Raw genomic sequence first — 16395 nt, forward strand, 5'->3', positions numbered from 1 at the left:
GCCTACCGGTTCCCTTTATAGGCCAACCCATTTGAATTGGACTTTTTGCTACTTACAAAATCGAGATCTGAGAGGTCCCAGGATGAATTTATCATACTATTTGATCAGAACACAGAACACCCAACATCCTGTCTTAGCCAGCCAAGCCTTGCTGCAGGAGGAGCAGGGGACCCTCAAAGAACAACACTATCCATATTCCAAAGAGGCGTCTCCTGCCTTAGCTCTCCCAGTGATGAACTGACATCCAGGTCTGCATCAGCCCCAACTCACTCCCGTTCCAACTCTACCTAAGGTCTAATTGACTAGCCAAGCTGACACTAGGACACTTATCTCTTCTAAGACTCTAGGAAAGCTCCTTGCCTCCAGATGGAAGGATGCTCAGGCACAGGGAGGATGGGAGCCAGGGGAGCCAGGGGGAGCCATTGCATCTCCCAGGCCTGGGGTGGAGACCTCCTGAGGGTCCACTCTCTTCTTGCCTATTGGAACTGAAACAAAGAAATCCGTCTGTAGTCTTTGTCTCCCTAGAGATAACTTGGTGATGTCGTATAACCCGAGATCAAAGGAGGCTGAAACACATCTCAAATCCCACCCTACCAGAGAACACTCTGCCTCAAATAGCCTTTACACATCTCATGTCCCCCAAGGCAGGGTGGCACTATTGAGAGGCAGAAGGACTTTAAGGGGTAGGGTCTGGTGAGGATGTCTTTGGATTACTGGGGTGTGCCCTTGAAAGGAGCTGGGGTCTCTTCTATCCCCCACCCCTCCCCAGCCATGAAAGCAGTGCTTGTGCTTCTTTCTCTCTTGCAGATTTGGCTCTGGAGTCTTAAAGATGGAATGTTTGTGTCTTTAGCAACTGGGACCTTTAAAACCAAGGCCCCAAAGACCCTCTCCCTTCTCTAGGCTGCCTCAGGGATTTGTGATGATGAGAAGCTGGGTGATGGGGGGGTACATCATCACCTTGCAGGCCTGGGACCCTCATGGAGGGGGGCTCTATTCTTTTTCTGGCCCTAGTGAGGCATAACAGAAAAGTATCCAGAAAGAGGTAGTCTTCTCTGCTGGTTGATGCCTAGAACTGAAGCAGCTATCCTATAATCCTGGGAAACTGGTCTGAGCTGATCCACTAAGGAGGGCAACAGGGAACAAAGATTGGACCCCTATTGATGTCACTACAGCCTTGAACTAACCAGGTCTGGGCCATCCTACCCATGGACTGATTGTCACATGTGTCCTTTTATGGTTAAGCACTTCTGAGTTGAGCTTTCTTGCAGCAGGAAGCATCATACCCAGTCCCCCTATTTCTGCTCTGCTGAGTCCCTGCTTCAATATGCCAGTGTAGATCAGCACCCCAACTCTAGGGAAGAGCAACAATCCAGCTATCTCCCTTTCACAACCCCATGGGAGCTCAGTCTTGTGTGTAGCTGGCTGTTCATTACATAACCACTGCAGCCACAGAGGAGCCGAGGGCTGTGTTCAAACCCCTAGGCTGCAGGTGGCTGGGGAAGGTGTATGAAAACTGCCTAGAGCAGATCTCAGTCTTCCTAATGCCATGGTCCTTTAATGCAGTACCTCATGATGTGGTGACCCCCAACCACAAATTATTTTCATTGCTACTTTATAACTATAATTTTTGCTACTGTTATGAATCATAATACAAATATCTATGTTGGTTTTTTTTTTGATGGTCTTAGGTGACCCTTCTGAAAGGGTCATTCAACCCCTTATGTGGTAGAGACCCACAGGCTGAGAACCATTTGTCTACAGAAAGGTTATTTCCACATCCTCAGAGCCAAATACTGCATCAATGGCCAGCCCTGCTTGCCTGGGTTGTAACAATGCAGGCAAAGGAGAATGGAGGCAGGGCCTGGGGATGGGCCAGAAGGCCCTCATGGAGGGAGTAGGCTGTTCTGTGGCTACTGCTCACTTGCCCACTGTGGGGTGAAAGCAACTACTGATTATAGATATTTGCTTCTGAGCAAGCACTCTCTTTATAATACACCAGGACCCCTTGAGGGCCCTCTCCAGAGTCATTGTGCTTAAAACACTTTGATTTGATCTGGGGTGGAGGAAAACCAAAAAGAACCTCCAGCTCCAGGCTAGAGAGATCCAGTCTCAAAATACAAAGAACCTCCAAGTTCCAAGCAATCAAACCCACCTACCCTGCCAGCTTGTTCCTTTCTGGGAAAGGACTGGGAGTCAGGAGAAAGGCCTGGGAGGAATTACTAGGGTCCTAAATATCTCTGGACCCCAAGGCCACCTACTACAATGCTAAATGGAGGATCCTGAGAGTCCTGGGATGGTCTCTCCTGAATTGAGCAGACATGAACCATCCTTTTGCCCCTCTTCCTTACTTGGTGTGCCTTTCCTGTGCTGAGTCCTCTGGCTATGACCCATGTAAAAAAGCCAAGCATGCTGTATGTGCTCATAAGCACAGTGAAGGAAAACAGAGATAGGTGGAGCCTTTGGGCTCCCTGGCCAGTCATCCTGGCCAACTTGGTAAGCTCCAGGCTAGAGAGATCCAGTCTCAAAATACAAGGTGGGCATCTCTAGAGGAGTAACATCTGAGGTGGACTTCTAGCTTCCACAGACACTAACACACATTCATACCTGCACCCACATATGCAGCCATGTGAACATGCATGGAACACACACACACACACACACACACACACACTTGAAAGTCTTTCCTGCTTCAGCTTCTACAGAACTAACAATGACAAGGAGATGCTACGAGCTGCTCTCAGCATTAATTCTGCTCCCTTTTCCTACCAACATCCAAACTCTGTCGAGCTCCCCATTCTCGGCTGTGGATTGCCACAGTGTTTACAAGACCATATGGAAGACTCTGAAGGAAGGAAGAGATCTATGACATAGAGGTCAGGCCCCATCAATGGCCACCACATGAGGATGGCTGTCCTCAGAGCTCCTGGCATAAGAGAGGATCTTCTAGGAGTCCTTGAACGTGTCATATTGTTAGTGAGAAGAAGTGGGTATCCCAACTCTAGACCTGCTGATAAACGCACCTTTCCTCTGTCTTCTGTTTCAACTCTTGGTGGATCGGGTGGTGTCTGCACAAGTTGGGGAGAACAACTGTTCTTTCATTCACTCTCACAATACTCATTCTTCTAGAAACACCCAGAAGTAACATGCGAATATGTGTTCCCCACAGGGGGGCATTTGTCCTTTTGGGCCCTAGGAGTCAGTTCCATGAGTTAGGATCTTTGGGGCAGTGCCTATGTCCAGAGAGGGGTTTTCTCAGTTCATTCATGGTTCATGGGCTGAGCAAAGGAGAGTTTCAGTGTCTCCAAGGATCAAGCCAGACCACCAGTGTGCATAGCATTTGGCCTGCAGGTCTCACCACACCATGTAGCTCTGGACCTGGTCCAGAATGCTGGTCAGATCTTGAGCATCAAACCCTGAGCTATGTCTACAGAGTATTCATCTTTCTATGCCCAAATTACAGCAGGTAGCTGTTGCCACTGAAGCCTCCCAACACATCCTTTCTAAAGCAGAAGTGCAGCTGAGGCCTGAATGAGGCCAGCACTCTGCTAAATACAGCCCTGGGGCTCACTGTCCCTACCTATGGAACCTTCCAGTGGGAAGCAGCTACTGTGGGATCCCTCTCAGCATGAGGTCCCTCCAAGAAGGTGAGAGATGCTCACAACCAACCACAAAAACTCACCTTTCTATCCAGATGGTGATCTTGGGAGACATCCAGATTTGCACTTGGAGGTGGGGCGGGGGGAGGGGACAACTTACTGCTTCTAAATAATGGGGTTTCCTTTTCCTTGCTTGCTTTTTTTCAGTTTCTGAGTCTTCTTGTTGTGGCCTGTGCACTATGATACAAAACAACAGTTAACATAGGAGCCAGATACAACATGTGAAGCTGGTGATGCTGCTCCTGAGGAGGAAGAGACAGAAAGGTCAGGTGTTCAAGGCCACCCTCTGTTTCATGGCAAATTTGAGACCAGCCTCAAAACACACACACACACACACACACACACACACACGCCATGAAAGAGACCCTTAGGCCTTGAGGGACACAAAATGGCACAAAGGGAACACAGTGGCTATACCCTCAAGGGGAATGTCGGTGGAGGAGAGGTAGAGGTTAGGAATAAGAGCCAGCTCTTGGGACCCATGGCCTCACAGGTTCTGAAACTGGAGGCCAGTGGGCTGTCACGTGGGCTGGGAGTGCAGGGAATACCTCCCCCCCCCCCAGTTTATTTTATATTGCACTAACCTTTTAAAGTTGTTATTTTTAAAACATGTGTTTGTGTGTGGGTATGTGCACATGAGTGTAGTTACCTGAGGAGACCAGGAGAGGGTGTTATATCCCTGAAGTTGGAGTTACAGGCAGCTGTGAGCCACCTGATATAGTTGTTGGACCCTGAACTCAGGTCCTCCGGAAGAGCAATATGAACTCCTATCTGCTGAGTCACCTTCCCGGTCCTGTGGAGACCTTTCAGGGCTGGTCTCTTGGTGGCTTGCTGCAACAGTGAAATGATGAAGGAACCCATATGTCCTTTGTTTCTAGAGTGCTCAGAGCCAATTACCCAAATGACCCCACTCTCATCTTATACACTTTGCCTGTTGATGTAACCAAACAGCTGACCAAAGGCCACTCTAGGAAAGAAGGGCTTGTTGTGGTTCACAGTTTGAGGGCACTAGACATCTTGGCTGGGAAGGCATGGCAGAGGACCAGGAGGCTGCTGACCACATCATAGCTCGGCAGGAAGCAGAGAACAGAAAAGTGCTGGTGCTCAGCTCGGTTTCCCCTTTTAAAAAACACACGTCTTTATTTTGTGTATACACAAAATAAAGGTCAAAGGAGAGCTTGGGGGAATTGGTTCTCACCTTCTGCTATGGGTCTTTAGTTCCCGGCACTCGTGAAGGACCACTGCACTCTTGTAACTCCAGTTCCAGATCCAACGCCCTCTTCTGACCACACGTGCATACCCCCACAAAGCCATATATGCACATATATAAATCACACACACACACACACACACACACACACACACACGTAATTTATTTTGAGACAGAGTCTCACTATGTAGTTCTGGGTGACCTGGAACTTGCTATGTAGATCTGGCTAGACTCGAACTCACAAAGATCCATCTGCCTTTGCCTCTCGAGTGCTGGGATGAGAGGTGTACACTATCCTCCCCACATCCTTTTTAAGACTCCCCTCCTTGGGGCCTTTGCATCCCACAATTCCAGATTAGGACAAGCAGGTTCCTAAGCCAGAATGTCCTCTCCCCACAAACTCTCAACATTTGCAGCGAGTTGTGGGTGATGGGCGTGGAGGGAGCAGTGATCACGTGGTACAGGCAGCAAGCCCAGCAGAGCGTATAGGGTGTCAAGGGATGGGGCTTCGAGCCTAGAGCGCGTTCTGATTGGCTGTCCCCTCAGCTGCTGAGGCGCATGCGCAGAGCCCAGTTTCCGGCTTCGTCGGCTCAGTCACGCGGCTGTTTGGCGGGAGTTGGCGGCTGGTGTGAGGTGAGCTTCCTGAGACTCATGTGCTGGATTGGACCAGACTGGGCTGGGCTGGGTTGGGCTGGGCTGGGCTGGGCTGGGCTGGGCTTTGGGTCAGGCAGGGACTGATGTGGAACTCGGGCTGGTGGGCGTGTCTCACAGACAAACCGGTGGTGGCCCTGGAGAGCCCTACTTTGCCCTTTGCTTGGCTTGTGGCACCTGAGACTCAGAGAGCAGGCAAGGATGGACTTCCGGTGCCACCTCGGAGACAGGCCCTGCCCTCCATCTTTGTTTTGGCGAGAACCTTCCTTGTAGGCGTAGGGATATTTGCCGCAGCTGAGCCCTTTTAAAGTTAAGTTCAGTGATGCTTAGTAGGGCAGGAATATTGGGGATGTGTGTGTTGCATTTTAGCCTTTGGCGAAGAGCTACACAGGAGCCAGGCACCAAGTGCCACCTGTGTAGTGCGGGTGGGAGGACTCAGAATGGAAGGGACGTGGCTTCTGGGCGCCCCCGAGCCGAGGCCCTGTTGGGTATCTGCTCAGATACCACATCTCAAAGTTATTTTTACAGCAGCAGCTGGAAACCCCCGCTCTTTATATAACAAGCTCTCTGCTTTTAAACGTTGGCCTTAATTCCTAACGTTTAAGCACGTCATATAGCCAGCGAGAAGATGCCTGTGAACTGTACTGGCCCCCGGGGAAGAGTGTGCATCTATACAGACTGCCAGTGGCCCTTGCTTAGGGATCTTGCGTGCCGGATGTGTCTGTAATAGTGGTGTTTGAGAAACGGAGGAGGATGGAGAATTCAAAGCTGGTCGGGGCAAAATAGCAAGACAGTGCTTAAAAAGTGCAAGTGAGCTATGTCCCCAACTGACCTGAATTTCATGAGCTAGGTAGTTGGCTTAATTGGCTCATGAGAATGCTCCATGCCTTGTCTTTTAATCTGTTATTTTAGGGCCAGCATTGGTCAGTGGGGTTAGATTTTGAGGTTAGGAGTCTCAGGCTGAGGAGTGTCAAACATCTTCCTTGCAAAGGAGGCAGGCCTCCTTACATCGTAGCCTTGACCTTGGGCTTCTCTGTGCTTAGGGTCTGAATGGGGCTGTGAGAACATTTTTTAAAGTAGGGGATGCATCTGAAATGAGATCTCCAGGGCCTATGTCTACATCAATCAGGATCCGGTTACTGCTTGGCTTCATGGTGCTAAATAGCACCAAGGGGCGGAGGAGGAGCACCAGAGGAACCCTGGAAACTAATCCACAGGCATCGGGCTCTCCTGGGCCCTTTCCATACCACTTAATTGCTGGGTCTACACATGAATTATTTGCAATTCTTACCCTCAGGACGACTTTCAGATGATGTGAGGGAAGTGAGATGGGAACCCTGAGGGCTCCACAAGGCTGCTTTTCTGGCTGCCTTGGGCCCTGGAACTCATAGAAAAAGAAGAATCTAGATGTATCATGAACTAACATGAACTAACATTTTGTGGTCTCAAAACTCAAAAAGGCACTCTCAGGCTAGCATGCAGTTAATGTGATTGAGTTGGGGAATAAAAATAATATAAATAATTAGGCCAGTCTGTTCACCATGGACATGGTGGAAGATCAGGGTAGGGGACCCTTTTGGGCAGGAGTCTCTCTTCCACAGAAGCATAATGGATCCGAGGTTCTGCAAGAGGGCTGCTCAGCAGGACTTAGGTTTATGGAGAGAGTATCCTTTTCCTTGTATCCTCTTCTTGCTGGTATAATCCAGCCCAACCTAGGCTTTTCCTTCTACACGGAGAGCCTTAAGTTGCCATTACAATCACAGTTGCTGTTAGAACACATTGGGGCACGTGGATGGAAGATAGCCACTCATGTTGGCCTGAGGGAGCCCCTGACTTTTCAAGTACAGCTCACTTCCTGGAGGGACCACTTGGGTCAGTGACAGGGATTTGATCAGACTGCCTCCAGTCTCCTGGCAATCGTCCTCATTGCTGATGGCTTAAGTGTTGTCTGTCTTGGGGTAGACTCTGGCATCACCCCACAAGTCCTTGGATTATGGATCAGATTCCATTATTTTAGTTTTTTCTAGGTCAGGTCTGTGTGGAGAGTGACACAGTGCTTGATTCACTGATCTTACAGACCTTCATGGATACCATGTTGAAATCCAACCCCCAAACCCAGCAGAGGAGTAACCACAATGGTCAAGAGGTAGTGTGGAATTCTTACACCCTTGCCCTCTCACTTGCCCTCTGTGACCTCCACTCCAGATGTGCTCCTCATTCTGTCAAGGACCCTGAGTTTGATCACCTCTCTCATGGCCCTTTTCCAGACCAGCCTTTGGTCCTCAGGCTTTGGGATGAAGATGGAGGCCATCACTCCATTCCTGGGGAAGTATCGCCCCTTTATGGGCCGCTGCTGCCAGACCTGTACTCCTAAGAGCTGGGTAAGTGATGGTAGGGATGGGCCTCCCTTGGAAAGCTTAGGCTGGCTTGGTCCTCGGAGTGAGGATCCTGGGCAGCTGCCTCCCTCGTGTCTTCCCAAGCCTCATCTTTCACTGCTGCATGCCTTTGCCTGTTAGAGGAATGGATATACTGGGGTCTGTTGTTGGGATGGGGCTTAGGAGAGTTGGATAGGAGGACTCAGGAGAGCTAGGCTATGCCCACAAGGCTGGAATATAACTGACTCTGTTCAGTTTGGGAACACTGCCCACTCAGACTCCCATAGCACTCAGCATCTCTTGCATGTCTGTATCATATGCTGGTACCAAGAAGGCTCAGCATTCTAATGGAGATTCAAGATGCACATTTTCTTCTCCAGATGAGGTAAAACCCTTACTCAGGGCCTTAATGTGCTTAGCTCTAAGAGGGAAACTCCACACAAGGGGACAGTGGTGTCATTTTAAGCATGGAGCCCTTTTCTTTCTGAGCCAACATTATGATCTGGGGTAGACAGCTCATGGGAGATGTACTCTATACCTTTTTCTGGTATACTCAAAGGGCCACCAGGCAGAGGCTAGATGGATAGGGTACAGATGTGACTTGCAAAAGCACCGTAGGACTTGCTGTCCTTCCCTCTTGGACAGGAGTCCCTCTTCCACAGAAGCATAATGGACCTGGGCTTCTGTAACGTGATCCTTGTGAAGGAGGAGAATACCAGGTAGTCGGAGCTGTTGGGGCAGGCGGTGGGTTGCAAGGGCCTTCTGTGGCATCACTTTCTTCCTACGATGGACAAAAGGAGGTCCATAGCAAATGGAGGCAAGCTTTACTCCTCTGCAGTCCTTTCTATGGGCTGCCTGTAAGGTGTAGAGCCACTGTGCCCCCTCAGTGGGGAAGAAGGGTGGGACTAAGGCCTATATAGGCAAGTGAGTTTGTTTGTTTTTTGGGGTTTTTTGTTTGTTTTTGTTGTTCCATGGTAGAGCTTGGTCCTGGGATATGGGACTGGGGTGCAAACCCTTCCTGATGAATAGACAGACCTCTGTGGGCTCTGGGGAGCCCTTTCTGAACTGTCTTCCCCCAGGTTCCGGGGCTGGCTGGTTCGCAGGCTCTGCTATTTCCTGTGGTCCCTGGAGCAGCACATACCCACCAGTTTTGATGCCTCCCAGAAGATCATGGAAAACACTGGGTGAGGAGGCAGATCAGAGTCTGGCATTTGTGGGATATTTAAAGGGGTGACAAAGGCTATAGGTCAGGATGGCCAGGGCTGGCTGGGCAAGACTTCTGGAATGTTATCTCTGTTTGGGCCCATATCAGACTTTTCTGGCTGTGTACTGGAGGACTGATTAGGGAGAGTATTGGTATTTAGCCCAACGCTGTCCCCTGACCTCAACAGGGTGCAGAACCTCCTCTCAGGGAGGGTTCCGGGAGCGGCTGGAGAAGGCCAGGCGCCTGTATTAGTGAAGAAAGAGGTCCAGCGTATCCTGGGCCACATTCAGACCACACCCCGCCCCTTCTTGCTCAGGTAACTATGGTGAGGGGCATGTGTCCTTAGTGAGGCCTCTGCCCCTTGTGGAGAGTGGATGCTAGCTGGGCTTGGACAATCACCAGATGTTCTTCCCGAGTATTTGAATGATGGTTATAGAGTGGGCTACAGCCGACTGCAGCCCTTCCCTGGGTTCGTACAGAGCAGATCTGTATGCTTAGATGCAGGGGATTAAAGAGGTGGACAGTGATACAGCTGGTCAAAGGAAGGGACAAGGAAAGAGCCAGATCATCCAGGAGGGCGGACATTGTAGTTAAAGCCAGGAGGGAAGAAAGCCAGCCCTGGAGGCACAGGAGTAAAAGTTGAGGAAATGGTCTCTTTAGAGGGAAAGGCCTGAGTCAGGGCCTTGGGCAGGAAAGGGCCAGGCTCACTGAAGATCTAACAAGGTGGGAGCTGTGGAAGCTGGTGAGTGAAGCTGAGAGCACCTGGAGAATCTGAGATGTGAAAGGAAGCAGATCAGAGCCAAATAAGTAGAGGCCACTCTAAGGGCAGTCAGAACGGCTCAACAGTTTTAAGTGGAAAGTGGCAGGATGATGGGCTTGGCATCAAGAGCAGAAACCAGAGCATCTGCAGAGCTGACTGACAGGCTGGAAAGAGTACATTGAGAAGTTAAGGTGGTGACTCACAGACGGACCAAAAGTGCTGAGAGGAAGCGAGAAAGTGGTGAGATAGGAAATCCATTTCTGGCCTCGTACCCAAGTGTGTATACAAGAGTGTCAGGCTTCGTGAGAAGGGAGGTGGCTTTGGATGGATGTTTGGATTGAAAGGGTTCCAGTAACTGACTTGACAAATTGGTTGTCTGTATAGGCCTGGGAGCTCAGAAGAAGGGACATATATTTGCAGAGCTGTAATATACAGTTTATGGTTAAAGCCGGAACATGAGTTAAGGTGCTGAAGGAAAGGGGCTCGGGGTTGTGTGTCAGGCTCAGCTGTCTTAAGTGAAAAGGAAGCACAGGCAGTTGGTGACCTGGACCAATCCTCTATTGTAACAGTTCTTCACTCGATTGAGGTTTTCAGGCCCTAGGACTCATGCCCTTGTGTAGGAGCTCCCAAGCGCAATTCTAGTGGGCTTCCTACTTCCTCTTCACACCTAAGTTGTAAGGTGGGTTTTTTTTTTTTTTACAATACAGCATTTACAGGGGCACGACATTCTCCTGTGTCCCCACATATTGCTGCTTCTCAGAATTGCCCCATTTAATGCTTCCATCAGATGTGGACTTGCTGCTTGTCCACCAGCTTTTCTGTTAACTACTTTGGTAAGATGGTCCCCCTACCGGGCATATGAGCAAGTGCAGCATGCCTTGCCCTCCTTGTATCATTTCCCTTTTGCCCCACTTTTCCTGGTAGTTGGTGAATATAGGCTGACTGGGTTCTGTGTGGAAAGGGTCTGGTTCTTTGGTCCCCCTTTAGATAATGGAGGCAGAATTCGTGTTTGATGTGAGCCAGCTGCAGCATGAGGTCTTAGAAGAGTCTATCTCACAAGTGTGCTCTGTGGCATCAGGACTTTATAGCTCTAGCACCCCCTTAGCAATGCCTACTGCTCAGCAGGTTGTGACCGTTCCACTCACTTTCCTCTTCTGTTCAATGTGGGCAATGATGTTACTTGTCTTAGAGGAGTTCTGGGAAGCCTTTTGGGGTGCTGCGGGGCTGAGCCTTGTAGAAGGTGACCCTGCTGCACCTCAAGCTGGCATTGCTTCCCAGGCTGTTCAGCTGGGCACTGCTGTGGTTCCTGAACCGCCTCTTCCTGAATGTACAACTTCACAAGGGACAGATGAAGATGGTTCAGAAGGCTGCCCAGGAGGTAAGCAGACCACACTGAATGGGCTTGGATGGCCAGAGCATGGGTGAATCCAGGCCGCATCAGCTGTTAGAGAATCCACACTTCCTGAATAATCTTGCTGCCATATGTTAGCCCCGCTCCTACAGGGTTTCCTGCTCAACCTTCAGCCCTTGAAACAAGCCACTGTATTTCCTTTTAAAGCTGTGGAAAGGCTGCTTTACCTTAGGGAAATTTACCTTGCAGAGGAGAAGCCCTTCCTCCCTCAGTGCTGCCCTGGGACTTCAGGTGCTGAAGTTTGGCTGTGTTTTTAGGATGGGCATTTTCTTCTGTCTCTGGAGCAGGGCTCTCCACTTGTCTTCCTTTCTACACACAAGTCCCTCTTGGATGGGTTCCTGCTGCCTTTTGTACTGTTCTCCCAAGGCCTCGGTGTGGTCCGTGTGGCTTTAGACTCCCGCACCTGTTCCCCTGCTCTCAGGTATGATGGGGGGAGAGGGAGGCCCTAGCTGGAGAAGTGGGATGGAGGTTATTTTGTCTTCTCAGCCTATTTTCAGCTATGGAAGCCCAGCTTACAGACTCAAATGGAAGGGTGGCTACAGGTCGCTTGGGCCATGGCTACTTCAAGTTTCTAAACAGACAGGTGTGGAAGAATCAAGGCCTTTGCAGGCCTCTGGGCTCCGCCTCTCCTTCAGAGCCCCTTTTCATTACTGTCCTGTGTTCACAGAGCTCTATTGAGGAAACTTGGGGGACTTTTCCTGCCCCCAGAAGTCAACCTCTCCTTGGACAACTCAGAGGGCATCCTTGCAAGGGCTGTGGTCCGTGCAGTGAGTGTTCCTAGTGGTTATGCGTGGGGTGGGCCAAGGGTACAGGGTCTGCTGCTGATGTGGCCTTGATGTCCACCCTTCCTCTCCTCTTCTAGACTGTGGAGGAGCTGCTTACTAGTGGTCAGCCTCTGCTCATCTTCCTGGAAGAGCCCCCTGGGTCCCCAGGGCCCAGGCTTTCTGCCCTGGGCCAGGCCTGGCTAGGAGTGGTAATCCAGGCAGTCCAGGCAGGCATTATCTCAGATGCCACACTGGTACCAGTTGCCATTGCCTATGACCTGGTTCCAGATGCACCATGTAACATGAACCACGTGAGATCTGGGGTTCAAGTAGATTATCAGCCAGTTCTGGGTGGCACAATGTTCTGTGGCTGGGTTCCTTTAGGGCTGAAGTCAGATTGGGATGTGAAGTGTTTAAAGAACTGTCCCTATAGTCACTATCCTAAACGGTCTCCCATCTTTGCTATCACCATCTTACAAAAGACCCCACAGTACAGACTAGGTGGAAAGAAAGGACTCAGTGAAGAGCCGTGAACAGTGTGGAGGGCGGAAAGCAGCCCCAAGACTTGCCCAAGAAAATACATGTGCAGCCTCTCATTCCCTGCAGGACTTGGCTCCCCTGGGGCTATGGACAGGGGCCTTGGCTGTCTTTCGGAGACTGTGTAACTGCTGGGGCTGCAACCGTAGAGTCTGTGTCCGGGTGCACCTTGCCCAGCCATTTTCCCTCCAGGTATGAAACCAGTTGGGAAAGGCTGGGATAACCTTTGTGGTGGTTTGGCCTTCAAAGCATTGTAAGGATAGTATTTTCTCTTAGATGGTTTGTGTACAGGTTTCTTGGGGGTGGGGGTGGCAAGGGCAGACCACACATCTTTATCCTGGGCAGGAATACACCATTAATGCTAGAAGTTGCTGGGATAGCAGGCAGACCTTGGAACACTTGTTGCAGCCCATTGTGCTAGGTGAATGGTAAGGAGCACAGATGTATGGGTCTCAGAGGGAGGCAGGCGGCTCTTCAACTCTATCCATCCCAGAACATCAACACCAGATGTCCGTATAGTCCAAATGTAGGGTGGCACATAGGCCTTGAAGTGGGGAGGGTTATATGACTTGGGAAAACAGCTGTAGCTTTGAAAAGCTTTTGACTCTTACAACATTTTAGTCCCGTTTCATTCTTTGATCTGTCTGTATCCCAGTAGTGTTGTTCCGGACACTGAGAAGGAGCAGGAGTGGACCCCACCAACTGGCCTCCTCCTGGCCCTTAAAGAAGAGGACCAGCTCCTGGTCAGAAGACTGAGCCGGCATGTTCTGAGTGGTAAGGGAAACGCAGATCTGCACCTTTGGAGTGTGACCTGAACAGCACTTTCTCTGTGTAGATAATAAAGGGCTAGTTATCAGGACCCCATGGATGCTAGTACCTGACCCCTACCCCCTTCACAGCACACAGGGATACTGGAAGAGCAGGGCATCCAGGGAAGTGGGGAGCAGATGAGCTCAGTATCTGAGCCAAAGGCAGCTGTGCAGATCTCTGTGAGATCCACCCAACCTCACCCTAAAGGTCCTTTTTACCAGTGTCCTTAGCTGTGAGGATGACTGAGTGGAGGAGCAACATGTGCCTACAGAAGGCACGTGCTGACTGGATGTCCCTCTGGCACACTGTTGGGGTGGCTCTGGCTCACAATGCACGTGATCCTGCTTTTTGGAACCTGCTCTCCCCTGCTAGGGTAGAGTTTGGGTTGTGTGTCTGGGAACATCTGTCATATGATGGAGGAGAGATCAAGGTTCTCTAGGCCCCTCCTGTCAGCACCTTCCCCTCTCTCCCCAGCCAGTGTGGCCAGCTCCGCAGTGATGAGCACAGCCATCATGGCCACACTGCTGCTGCTGAAGCACCAAAAGGTAAGGCACTGCATGGTGGGTGGGGCCAGGGAAGGGCCAGGCATGGCCCTCTGCTCAGGCCTGTTTTGCCTCCAGGGTGTGGTCCTGTCACAGCTCCTGGGAGAATTCTCCTGGCTGACAGAGGAGACACTGCTCCGAGGTTTTGATGTGGGCTTCTCAGGGCAGCTGCGGTGCCTGGCCCAACATACACTGAGCCTGTTGAGGGCACATGTGGTTCTGCTGCGTGTCCACCAAGGGGATTTGGTGGTGGTACCGCGGCCTGGCCCAGGCCTCACACACCTGGCACGCTTGAGTATGGAATTGCTGCCAACCTTCCTGAGTGAGGCTGTGGGTGGTGAGTCAGTGGGTCAGCAGGATTGGGATGCATGTGCAGGGGAGAGGGAGGGAGCAGATCCCCTTCTTATGCCATCTTCTCTGCCAGCCTGTGCAGTGCGGGGGTTGCTGGCGGGCAGAGTACCACCTGAGGGGCCCTGGGAGCTGCAGGGCATAGAGCTACTGAGTCAGAATGAACTGTACCGCCAGATCCTACTGCTGCTGCACCTGCTACCTCAAGACCTGCTGCTGCCCCAGGTCAGACCCCCTCCTGTAGCTCAGCAGGACCCTGGGCCTTGTCCTAATGACCTCCTGTGATAGTGATCTTGGCCTCCAAACACCTCTGGTCAAGATTCTGCCAGCAGCCCCTTCCCCCCATGGGTGTTCTCTGAAGGGCATTGGTGCTTCTCTTCCTACAGCCCTGCCAGTCTTCCTACTGCTACTGTCAGGAAGTGCTAGACCGGCTCATCCAGTGTGGACTCCTGGTTGCTGAGGAGGTAGGCTCCCACCCCAACTGCCAGTGTCCTGGACTGTTTCTCTGACCCAGGTGTGCTCTGGGAGTGTACTGCCATTGGCAGGGCACATGGAAGCCTGCCTGCACTGGGCATGTGTAGCTCTAAGGTTCTCTCCATATTGTCTGCCTCCACATTTCTTAGTGAGCTTGGGTATTTGGCCCAAGTAGCCCTGAACAGCCTTTTGGGCTTCCCAGACCTGCTTTGACCTGCCAAGGCCAGGTATGAGGGCTATAGTGCTGCTTCCTGCCCAGCCTTACCAGGGACCAGACCAATAACTCTCCCCCAGACCCCAGGCTCCCGGCCAGCCTGTGACACAGGAAGACAGCATCTGAGTGCAAAGCTGCTGTGGAAGCCGAGTGGGGACTTTACTGACAGTGAGAGTGATGACTTCGAGGAGCCAGGAGGCCGCTGCTTCAGGGTATGTGGGGAGGAGCTACCTGGGGAGGCAGGTGGAGGAGTGAGGTGCATGGGAACCCACCTTGCTCACTCTGGTCTCTCTCCAGCTTAGCCAGCAATCCCGCTGCCCTGACTTCTTCCTCTTCCTCTGCCGCCTGCTCAGTCCCATACTCAAGGCCTTCGCACAGGCGGCCACCTTCCTCCACTTAGGGCAGCTGCCAGATTCAGGTAAGGTTCTGAACACTCCCCTAGCAGTGTTGTGGGTGGGGCTCAGTCCCAAAGCTGAGGTATAGGTCTAACTCTCCTGCAGAGGTGGCCTACTCAGAGAAGCTGTTCCAGTTTTTACAGGCCTGTGCCCAGGAAGAAGGGATCTTTGGTGAGTTCCAAGCCCCATCCCAGGCTCCCCAGGGGTAGGCTTGCTGGTGACTGCTGCCCCCTGCTGGGCAGTGGCTGTCTGACTTCAGGGAAGGGTCTTTGGCCCCATGTAGGCCCTAGTTGGTCTTCCTCTTAAAGGAAGTCCTGCCTAGTGGCTCCCTGGCTGCCTCAGAGCTTTTACTGCCTTTTTTCCCTCCAGAGTGTGCAGACCCAAACCTTGCTATCAGTGCAGTCTGGACGTTCAAAGATCTGGGGGTAAGAGGCCATATCACCATCCTGTCTCTGCCTGTCTCTGACCTCACCCTCAGCCCCATGGGCTGCTAGAACTGCTCAAGGGAACCATCTTATTCCCTTACCCAATGGGCGGGGAGTGGGTAGTGGTGGAGGCTCTAACATCCTAATGAATGCTAGAATGGATAGTTTTTCTGCCTTCCTAATTCACAAAGGACTGACTTCCCCTGCCACTACTATATCAAGTAGTAACATACTTAGGCACTGAGGTATCTATGGGTTTTTGGGGGACAAGCTTGTTCCCTTCAGCAGGGGTGCTTACAATCCATCTTGTGGTTCAGGTACTTCAGGAGATGCCTAGCCCTACAGGACCCCAGCTCCACCTGTCCCCTACATTTGCCACCCGGGACAATCAGGACAAGCTGGAACAATTTATCCGACAGTTCATCTGCAGTTAGAACCAGGTGGAGCCTGATGGGACTTGTCAGCTAAACTCAAGTGTGTGTCTCTGCTCAGGATACAGCTAACCTGAACCTGTGTTTGCTCATCATTTGTTGTAATAAATAGACTAGGTTAGTTTCTTCCCTAAGTCTGAAGTACATGTCCAATATCTGCTCCCTCTTTAGCCCTGTGAAACGGCCCA

The 16395-nt window shown here is 51.3% G+C and overlaps 1 protein-coding gene across 4 annotated transcripts; it reads left to right on the top strand.

Annotated features, from left to right (window-relative positions):
- The first annotated feature begins 5418 nt into the window (after nt 1-5418).
- Gpat2 (glycerol-3-phosphate acyltransferase 2, mitochondrial) lies at nt 5419-16335 on the top strand. 4 transcript variants are annotated; one of them, XM_029474357.1, is made up of 22 exons: nt 5419-5499; nt 7535-7663; nt 7785-7898; nt 8538-8611; nt 8972-9076; nt 9284-9412; nt 11135-11234; nt 11552-11688; nt 11935-12034; nt 12130-12342; nt 12638-12760; nt 12914-12996; nt 13224-13342; nt 13853-13923; nt 13999-14257; nt 14345-14493; nt 14655-14732; nt 15037-15168; nt 15254-15374; nt 15457-15522; nt 15721-15776; nt 16094-16335. In XM_029474357.1, exons 1-22 carry the CDS (start codon nt 5425-5427, stop codon nt 16208-16210), a joined length of 2550 nt encoding a protein of 849 aa, XP_029330217.1. In that variant the 5' UTR covers nt 5419-5424; the 3' UTR covers nt 16211-16335. The 4 variants fall into 4 exon arrangements, with proteins under 4 accessions (XP_029330217.1, XP_021005652.2, XP_021005645.2 ...); XM_021149993.2 differs by having other exon boundaries at nt 11555-11688; XM_021149986.2 differs by having other exon boundaries at nt 11555-11688; nt 13227-13342.
- Nucleotides 16336-16395: the final 60 nt, after the last annotated feature.

The sequence above is a fragment of the Mus caroli genome, chromosome 2, assembly GCF_900094665.2.
Source record: "Mus caroli chromosome 2, CAROLI_EIJ_v1.1, whole genome shotgun sequence".
NCBI lineage: Eukaryota > Metazoa > Chordata > Mammalia > Rodentia > Muridae > Mus > Mus caroli.